Source organism: Schistocerca nitens, chromosome 6 (assembly GCF_023898315.1).
Source record: "Schistocerca nitens isolate TAMUIC-IGC-003100 chromosome 6, iqSchNite1.1, whole genome shotgun sequence".
In the NCBI taxonomy this organism is placed as follows: Eukaryota; Metazoa; Arthropoda; class Insecta; order Orthoptera; family Acrididae; genus Schistocerca; species Schistocerca nitens.
In genome coordinates, this window is record NC_064619.1 from 297,615,987 (window position 1) to 297,626,986 (window position 11,000).

Consider the following 11,000-nt stretch of genomic DNA (forward strand, 5'->3'; position numbering starts at 1 on the left):
ACAACCATCGTTCTAATTACTGAATTAAGATAATTTCTGCCAGGAATGGAGGTTTTTAGCTTGCGTTACTGTATCTGATTAAATGAATTGCTTCTTTCAGGTTGTACGAGTAGTATGTTGTGTAACTTCCCTAATTCTAGCTGCCTGTATGAAACCATTATGTGAGACTATGCGAAATGTGTGTGAAATCTTATGAGACTTAACTGCGAAGGTCATCAGTCCCTAAGCTTACACACTATCCTAAGGACAGACACACAAACCCATGCCCGAGGGAGGACTCGGACCTCCGCCGTGACCAGCTGCACAGTCCATGACTGCAGCGCCTGAGACCGCTCGGCCAATCCCGCGCGGCAGTATTTGAACTTCCAAAGTGTATAGTTGTGTATGTGTTATGCAACCTCTGCGAAACATTTGTGGAAGTGATTGCTGTATAACTAACTCTATTAACTGTATGTGTAATCTTTATATTTGATCTTCTAATACAAAACATTTATACAATCTTTAATTGTACAACGTCGGTACGTACGTTAACCAAACGAACGTTTAGATTCCTAGCTGTACATAATTTTTGTATCATGACTCAATTAATCACTGACTATAAAGTGTACCTTCCCACTGCTGTGAGTATAGAACAAAACAATATCTTTGAACACAGCCCTCTAAATACGATAGTCGTTTGGCTTAATAATTGGCGACATACTGTAGCTGTACGTAACTTGAATCTGTGTAAAATGAATAAACACTCACTATTCCATAAACGCATGTAATAATGTGTGAGCCGGCCGGTGTGGCCGAGCGGCTCTAGGCGCTTCAGTCTGGAACCGCGCGACCGCTACGGTCGCAGGTTCGAATCCTGCCTCGGGCATGGATGTCTGTGATTTTCTTAGGTTAGTTAGGTTTAAGTAGTTCTAAGTTCTAGGGGACTGATGACCTGAGATGTTAAGTCCCGTAGTGCTGAGAGCCATTTGAACCATTTAAACCAATAATGTGTGAGACTGGGCTTAAGAATGATATGGCTTACCTGTGCAACAACGGAAACATAGCTCTACTCATGCCATCTTTGATTGTAATCACTGCAACAAGATGAAGTGGAGGAAATTTCGCTACTTTTGTGTTACATAAATAAATATTGTTAGGTGCAACGTGAGTAAGCCAAAAGCCATTGAATTATTCACTAATAATCGGATCACGCAGGCTGTAAAGTGCGTCCAGGTAACCGTACTTAAAAACTTTTGAATAAAGAAGTGAGATGTGAAGACTCGTTAAAAAAAATGGTGCAAATGGCTCTGAGCACTATGCGACTGAACTTCTGAGGTCATCAGTCGCCTAATACTTAGAACTAATTAAACCTAACTAACCTAAGGACATCATACACATCCATGCCCGAGGCAGGATTCGAACCTGCGACCGTAGCGGTCACGCGGTTCCAGACTGAAGCGCCTAGAGCCGCACGGCCACACCGGCCGGCTCAAGACTCGGTAAGGACTAACTTCAAAACTATTGTGATTTTGCAGTGCATTAACCATGAACGCAGACTTACTCATACGGAATTAAATAATATTAAGATATCTCCATTGATGATCATTGTTATTAACCAGTGCTGTCATTTAGGTATAAAACAAAAAGCTCACGAAGTGAAGGTTTTTGACAAAACTTAATCTTACATTCAGTACTTTGAAAAGGAAAAAAGGTAAAGAGCGATGTGATGCCTTCCTGAGTTCATGCATGCTAGACTCATGAAATGCTTAAACCGACAAGGCTCTTATAGTTAAAACAAAAGCTGCAATTTTGAAAAATCTTAAACTGAAAACGTTCCCTAAACACGACATTTCGTTTCCTACGATATTAGCGCAGGTGAATGCATAGCCAAATATTACCCTGTTTGATATGTTCGAAGCTGCAGCAGCTGCGTGCCGAAATCTAGACTCGACACCAGCACAGAGGTTGCCGGCCGCGGTGGCCGTGCGGTTCTAGGCGCTGCAGTCCGGAACCGCGGCACTGCTACGGTCGCAGGTTCGAATCCTGCCTCGGGCATGGATGTGTGTGATGTCCTTAGGTTGGTTAGGTTTAAGTAGTTCTAAGTTCTAGGGGACTGATGACCTAAGATGTTAAGTCCCATAGTGCTCAGAGCCATTTGAGCCATTTTTGAATCAGCACAGATAACACGTCCGATTCAACCAACAGACGACAAAGAAGTATTAGTCGGCGCTTGTTGACCACACAGCAATATAAACTTTGGTATCCAAAGGGTCTCCTCTGTAAATGTACTAAGGAAATACGCTATCTGCGGCGAATCTTAAGTGCAAAACTGCAACCTCTTGTAATATAGAAACCTTACAGTTGAACGAGCTCCAATTACAGAAACGTTTGCGTTGTGGCTATTTTCTTCGACGCCTCGCTTCTACCGTAATACGACTGCGTCCCAGTAGGATGTGAGATGCTGTGTCTTAAGTAACACCACCAGCTCTACTTCTGTCACCGCTATTAACGAGACTAGTGACAGAAACCTTAATCATACGATTTACCAATCATCTACTCACAGTTAAGTAAAATTTATACTTACAGCTATTTTAATAATAAATAAAGATAAGACTCTACATGAAATCATATGTAACCTCGCAGGGCGAACTGATTACCTTCCTGTTCAGACCAGAGAAACGGGGTCGGGAGGGGAGGCAGTGACAGAGTACACTCCAGTATTCTTACAAATAGGGTCCTGTAACACGCTACACATCTTTACTCGCTATTGAATTAAGTGCCCATTTAGAACAGAAACGTAAGTAATACGTGCAGTATAACTCACCTCTGCTGCTCACGACGCTTCGCTGACAGTATCCGTAAAACTATCTCCCCAGAGACGTCCTATTTTCCTCAGTTATTTATATTGATTCTTCGTCTTATGTTTCAATCGCGGGTGAAAGTGCCGATTGATTTTGTTACAATTTTGAGTTTTCTCATCCACCGAAGTATCTTTCATACAGCGTCATCACAAACTTTTTTGTGCATGGTACGTGGTACATGTAGTTCTTAATTTCACATAAGCAAAAGCAGACAGACCATGTCGCTGTGATTACATGAAAACTTGAAATCACTGTGCATAGGTCTGAAAATATAGCTCAGATATTTTAGAAATGAAGCACAATATCCGTTGTTGAAGGATATTATTCGTAAACTGTTCCGAAAAATGGCGAAGGCTTTGCTGGAGTTGCTTTCGGATGTTGTGGTATTATTGCTGCCGACATACTGCTTAGTACTAGATATAGCTTGGAAGCAATCTGCGTTCTTCCGCCTGCCAAATAAAACAGCGCTCGTCCGCAAGTTTCTTGGTGCGATACATTGATCCTTAACAAGAATTCTTAACGCTAGGAAGCAGATGTACGAGGGATGGAACTTTAATAGTGGCAACTATTTATTTACAGCTCGTAGAAAATAGATGCGTGTTTCAAAGTTTTACTGACCTTCAAAGTAGTCACCAGCATTGTGTATCACCCGTTGCCAGCGATGTGGTAGTCGTAGGATACTCTTAGCAGTGCCAGTTGTGTTGACAGTTCGAGCGGCGCAGTCTATTGCCCAATTAATTTGTTGCAGCTCTGAAGCGAGTGCCATGAAGTGTTTCCTTCAGTTTAGAAATCGAGTTGAATTCACGAGGGCTTAAGTCAGGGGAGTGCAGTAGGTGGTATAGCACTTAGCAGCCCCATCAGTCAAAAAAATCTGTAACAGCTTGCACTGCCTGAGCATTGTCCTGCAAAATGATGGTCAGGTCCTACCGAGAATGTTATCACTTATGTCTCTGAGCTGGTCGTAGGTTGTGTTCCAAAAAAGAACAGGATAGAGACAGAAGTGATGACACTTTCGGCAGGACCTGACCATCATTTTGCAGGATAATGCTCAAGCACGTACAGTGCAAACTGTTACTGATTTGTTTGACTGATGGGGCTGCTAAATGCTATACAATCTACTGCACTCCCCTGATTTAAGCTCTCATGAGTTCAACTCGATTTCTAAACTGAAGGAAACACTTCACGGCATTCGCTTCAGAACTGCTACAAATTATTCGGGCAATAGACCGCGCCGCTCTGTCAACACAACTGGCACTGCTAAGAGTATCCTACGACTTCCACATCGCTGGCATTGGGTTATACACAATGCTGGTGACTACTTTGAAGGTCAGTAAAACTTTGAACCCCGTATCTATTTTGTACGAGCTGTAAATAAATAGTTGGCACTATTACAGTTACAACTCTCGTACTTGGATGAACACGAAAAACCAACAGCGACACTTGCAGTGGCGCAGATGCTGTCCGCTATGCAGTACTACAGAAGGGTCTTTTCATATTATGTCTCCAATATCCAGTTATGACACTACTGATTATTGGTCACTGTGAAAGACCTAATTATCGTGGTGGATCGGCTACCGCTGTTCAGCAACCTCTGTTTCACAACCAGATTGGCTACAAAAACATGAAGAACGAAACCAAAGAACCTGTTCCAGCAGAGAAGGCATTGGCAGTAATCCAGGACGGGTTTATTTCTGCTTCTGAGAGACTTATAGACACAGGATCCAGCATTCTGATAACGTTATTAACGAAAGATTTTGCTAGTATTGATAAATTAATGTTGAACACCGATGTGTCTGCATACATATTTCAATCTTTTAACTATAACTGGCTTTGTTATTTCGATGACTAAAAATGAAAAACTTGAGAAATTAATTTAAAATATGTAGTCTAATGGTTATCGTTTCTGGTTATCAATACCGACGTTCCGGATTCGATTCCCAGCGCGATTTCAATTTTTTGTCTGTTGGAAAGATCTGGTAGGAAGTCCGTTCAGCCTTGTGTTCCCAAAATTTCTCGGAGTTTATTTTCTAGCCTGAAATTCCATTTCTATACGACCAAAACTGTGTTTTTGCAAATCTGGTATTTCCTTGTACCGTTCGTAATGTGGCAGAAATTGTTACCCAATAATACATTTATCAATATCATCAACGAGATACTAATTTTGTGCATTTCACTTATTCTGCTTTGTGAGAGATGCTTGATTTTTGCTCCACTCAGCACTGAGGCTTTACTGTTGTATTCCTGTTTGTTCCATTGTCACTTTCTAGGATTTTTGTTGATCTGTGTGAGGTTTTACATTTCTGCATTGCCTAAGAGAGGAATTATTGTTAGTACCGATCTTACTAACTTTCTCTTGTGCTCGTGTACACTGATGTAACTGTTTACGAACAACGGCCTCGGCAGGTATGATTATTTTCATCATCATCATCATCATCATCATCATCGTCGTCGGCTACATGACATACACTGCTAGAAAAATGCCACCTCTAGACTTTTCGAATGCAGTACGTCCTTCATCTACACGTACAACCATTCACTTTTATCCTGTATGTTTTCAAACGTCAGACATTAGCTCGTCACGTTGCTATCTCTGGAAATCCGACAAAGAACTTACTTGACCCATCTACAGTCCATGAGTGCATCGCTCTCCTGAAACCTCTATTTCATTTCTATAACACCACAATTACGTCTTTCACTATATTTGTTCACACTCACCGCGCGGGATTAGCCGAGCGGTATAAGGCGTTGCAGTCATGGACTGTGCGGCTGGTCCCGGCGGAGATTCGAGTCCTCCCTCGGGCATGGGGCTGTGTGTTTGTCCTTAGCGTAATTATTTAGGTTAAGTAGTGTGTAAGCTTAGGGACTGAAGACCTTAGCAATTAAGTCTCGTAAGATTTCACACACATTTGAACATTTTTTTGTTCACCCTCCGTTTGTTTGTCTCCCTGCCTCTTATAGTAATTCACATCACGTAATTCCCAATTTCTCGCTGATCCACCCTCAATTTTCAATGTTTTCGCATTAAAAGTCCATGTCTCACTGTCATCAGCCAAAACTGTTAATACACACAGACTGTAAACTTCTCTTTTCAGTATTGAAAACACTGTTTTATTCGCGAAGTGTTCTACCAGGGAAAGTCATAAAGTTTCAGTTACCGTCTCGAGAAAATAAAGTTACTTAATCAATATTTGGTTTTTTTGCAGATAAATGTCTGTAGTCATGCCACAGTACCGTAGCAAGCCGCTACAGGAGCCAAAACAAGATGGACCAACTCATCTCATCCCCACTTCACTCTTTTTTTCCCCTCCAGCAGCGAGCTCCGGTACTGTGGCACGGGAATTGCAGAGTGTTCCGGGGTTGCTGGTACATACCTGCAAACAAACAAATAGTCAAGTGCCTTTTACACTGCCGGAAAAGAAACCACAACAACAAAAAATAGCCGGCTGCGCTGGCCGAGCGGTTCTAGGCTCCTCATTCCGGAACCGCGCGACTGCTACGGTCGCAGGTTCGAATCCTGCCTCGGGCATGTATGCGTGTGATGTCCTTAAGTTAGTTAGGTTTAAGTAGTTCTAGGGGACTGATGACCTCAGATGTTGAGTCCCTTAGTGCTCAGAGCCATTTGAACCATTTTGAACAAAAAATAATTAATGTAGGGTAATGAAATTTCTGGAATACGTTTGTGTAGGTAACATATTTAATGATTAATATTGCAAGATCACAGGTTAACGTAAGAGCGAGATAAGCCATTGCAAATGTGAAATACTGGTACATTAATACCCGGTGTAACCGCCAAAATGTTGAATGCAAGGATGTGGACATGCACTCATTGTGTTGTACAGGTGACGGTTGTCAGTCTGCGGGATGGAGTTCCATGCCTGTTGCAATTGGTCGGTCAATACAAGAACAGTTAATGCTGTTTGTGGATGACGCTGAAGTTGTCGTCCGATGATATCCCATATGTGCTGGTGATGGAGCGGGCCAACACAAGATGTCGACGCTCCGTAGAGCAACTTGGGTTGCAACAGCGGTATGTGGGCGAGCGTTATCGTGTTGGAAAACACTCCCTGGAATGCTGCTTATGAATGGCAGCTCAGCAGGTCGAATGAGCAGACTGACGTACAGATTTGCAGTCAGGGTGCGTGGGATAACCACAAGACTGGTTCTGGTGTCATACGAAATCTCATCCCAACCATAGCTCGAGTTGTAGATCAAGTGAGTCTAGCACACAGAGAGGTTAGTTGCAGGCCTCAAATAGCCTCCTTCTAACCAACACCTGACATCACTGGCACCGTGGAAGAAACAGCTTTCATTATAAAACACAACAAACCTCCACCCTAACCTCCAACGAGCTCTCGCTTGACACCACTGAAGTCACAAATGGCGATGGTTTGAGTCGGTGGAACGCATGCTACAGGGCGTCTGACTCGGGGCTGTTCTTGAAGTATCCGATTTCTAACAGTTCGCTGTGTCACTGTGATGCCAACTGCTGTTCAAATTGCTATTTCAATGTGAACCACCAGGCTCATACGCCGAATACGATGGTCTTCCTTCTTGCTAGTGCCACATGGCCGTCCAGAGCCCGGTCCTCTTGTGATCGTACAATCTCGTGATCACCGCTACCGGCAATCACGTACAATGGCTACATTCCTGCTTTCTGCAGAAGGAACATCCAGACTCCCGTAGCCCGATTACACAACCTCGTTCAAGCTCAGTGAGGTGTTGATAATGGCGTCTTTGCCGCCGTATAGGCATTTTTGAGTAACATCAACTCACCACGTCCAGTCTCTAAACATCACAATCGTTACAGCCTGTATTTAAAGCAAACCTGATTTGCATCCTCATAATGGCTCTACTAACGCCACTCGGATGCGACAGGAGCGAAATTTAAATAGACATCATCTTTTAGATGGAAAAAAACGTCTACCAACGTTCGTTTATGTCGAACAAATCTTTCTTGGTGTAGCGATTTGTTTTCCGTCAGTGTATTTTTGGAGGAGGTAACTACCACTCTTGTAGGCCTATCTTACTCCGTGGTTTGTATTATATTGCTGTCTACCCAGTTGCCGTCTTCGACAGTGACACTGTTTTCTTTCTGTATGTTGGTCGTATACGTTACACTGTCTGAGAAGGAAAAGGGGAGCTGCCAGAAGGGGCGCAGAAAATGAAGTCAAAATTCACCATTTGAGAGTGATTATAAAATCGAGTCAAATTCACACAAAAAACTTGGCAGTATGAGCCCACTTATAAATATGATGTTTCATTTCCTCTGTCGGGATGTATGCACTGATTTGACTCGGTGGGAAGGGTTTCGAAAGCCATTGTATCCTATCCTGCGGCAAGCGGCCTACAACTTTTGCAACAGTCCTTGATATCATGGTTACTGGCAACGGTCTCACACACGTTCTATTACGGACGGCTATGGGGATCTTACCAGCCACGGCAGAATCTTAACATCATGTAGAGAGCTCGTGAAAACACGTACCATTTATGGACCAGCACTGAATTGTCTTGTTGAAAAATGGCAAAACCCCCACCCCGCATAAGAGGTACCACTTCATTTTGTAACATACCGTTGTGCCGTCAGAGTATCCTTAGTCACTACCAGTCTTGACCTGAGCCATACCCAATGGCTCCCTACACCATGACGCTGGAATAACACCTTTGCGTTTCCCTAAAGCATTGGAAGGATATGATCTCTCCCCATGTCACCGACATACTCTCTGACGATGGTCATCCGAGTAGTGAAGAACTTTGATTGATCGTTGAACACAGTGGAACTTCATTCATCAGCAGCCCATGCTTCGTGGTCACACTACCAGTGCAAACGCAGCCATTTATGTTGTGGTGGTAGCCGTCTTACATAGTTAAAAAAAATGGCTCTGACACTATGGGACATAACTTCTGAGGGCACCAGTCCTCTAGAACTTAAAACTCCTTAAACCTAACTAACCTAAGGACATCACACACACCCATGCCCGAGGCAGGATTCGAACCTGCGATCGCAGCGGTCACGCGGTTCCAGACTGAAGCGCCTAGAACCGCACAGCCACACCGGCCGGCTGCCATCTCACACCGCTGGACTTTTCCCTCTGTGTTTACGTCAAGACATTGGTGTATCAAACCCTCACAGACACAGACGAAGACCTACTTGCTAGGATCCACGTTATCTGTCTTCTGGTACAATAGGTACTAGGGTCTCTTGAGAGGGTGCGGTAGAACTTCATGAGCCATTGTCATGCATGCACTAGACCTGCGGTAGTTGCTTTGAATATTTACTGTGACTTATGCTGTTGTTATGCGGTGTAAACTGTGTATGATCATAACAGAATAAATATGCATTTCCCACCATGGTTCCCTACCTCAGTATAATCGATTGTGGATTCACTATCACCAATTTCAGTTTCACCCAAAAGATTTGAGACACTCCGTAGAGCCCTCAGTATATTAAAATGGGCAGAATCTACAACTTCTGTCTCAAAGAGTGTTTATAAAGGTTTTGTTTTAACATACTACGAATGTGACACGTTACATGTGTGTTCGCAGAGGTGCTGCCAGACGCGCTCAAGTCGGATTGCTCCAAGTGCTCGGCCAAGCAGAAGGAGAACGTGCGAAAGGTGTTCGAGTTCATGATGAAGGAGCGCAGCGCTGATTGGCAGCGCCTCTCCCGCAAATACGACCCGGACGGCGAGCACAAGAAGCGGCTGGAGGCGAAGCTGAAGGAAGCTCAGCAGCAGCAGAAGTCAGCGGAGGCGGCGACGGCGGCTGCGTAGGCACCAGCGCACCATCCCAGTTTCAGTCACGTGATTCCCTACTTGTTAACAGAGGCCCGTCTTGCCCAAACTATTAAGGGATTCCACTCAGCTGGGGAGGTACCCAAAGTGATGCCAGTCTCTGTCCGTACACTGATAAACGTTCACAGTAGCAGTATTACATGCAAACATCCTACCAACTGACCAGTCTGTAGTGAAGAAGACTCAGTCATCTGATGATTCTATTAATAGTGTTATTTTCTGTCACTTTAGATGCAATACCCGGTGGTGTTGCATTCGAGTAACAATGTCGCACGGTAGTTGCAAACCTTAAACACAAACTAATTCCCTGTATTTCTGTGCATTCACCTATAGCAGCTTAGCCAAGAATAGTTTTAGGAAGGAAGTGTCAATAGAAAAATGCAACTGGTACGAGAATCAATGGTTTAGCTTTGTTTGTTATTGATAACTGAGCAAGATAGTAATCTCGCCACTGTAGTTAAAGCCAATGAACTAGGAATCAAACTTTGGTAGTAAATCAGTTTCAGAGAGTTGGAATACCACCAGCCCTCTTGCTCAAAATGACACCAACCGTAATGGACAACTTTCAAACGAAAAGTATCAGCAGCTATTTGCATTGGAAACACCTTAAAACACATTTTTCATGCTTATTACTCTGTCATACCATCGAAAAGGGAATTCCTCTTTCTTTGTCTGAACTTAAATTAACCTACATCTGTTATTCAAATTTTTGTTGCTTTCTGTTTATACTCTTCCCTCAACTCTATTTTGCATTAAATTTACTTCTCCCTGCACTGTCAACGAGACATTTGTTAAGCAAGACAGCGGTATGTATGTGTCCTACTATTACCCACTGGGGTGCAAAGACTGATCCTAAAAATATCTGTAGTCCTAAATGTTCTAATAAATAAAATCTGAAAAACATCCAACTCGTTTACTTTATTGCTGTGGTTGTTCTTCGTAGAGGACAGTCAGCGCTCAGCAGGTAAGTGTGGGCGGCCTTGAGAGTAAGGCTTCGACGGACGTGCCAGCACTACTGTTCCTTTGACATGCAGCCTTGTCTCGTGGAAAAGCGTTTCCTTTCTAACTTGTTACACGAGGCAGGACATGGTATTACAAATGAACTAATGCTAAGTCACATTAGACCGAGTCACAAACGTAGGTGAAATGAGTGCAGCGCTCTGGACGATTGCTGGCGCCATCAATTATCTATTCTTTTCTGTTTGATGTCTCACCAATGAGGAATAACAAGAATCTCAGAACATGATGTGTCGAGAAATGACGAGGTACTGTCTAAGCTCATTTGCAAAAGGATCAGCTGTATTTATTTCAGTAACAATATTTCAAAGCAGAACTTACAACCGGAACAACCGACTTCACAAACGAATTA

At 43.3% G+C, this 11,000-nt stretch overlaps 1 protein-coding gene across 1 annotated transcript in view; it reads left to right on the plus strand.

The window, feature by feature from the left end:
* Nucleotides 1-10,518, plus strand: part of LOC126262696 (ejaculatory bulb-specific protein 3-like) — a 30,445-nt gene extending 19,927 nt beyond the window's left edge. Inside the window, exon 2 of the mRNA XM_049959473.1 lies at nucleotides 9,384-10,518. Coding sequence (XP_049815430.1) covers nucleotides 9,384-9,610 — 227 coding nt within the window. The 3' untranslated portion in view covers nucleotides 9,611-10,518. The remainder of the gene's footprint in view (nucleotides 1-9,383) is intronic.
* The last annotated feature ends 482 nt before the right edge of the window (nucleotides 10,519-11,000 follow it).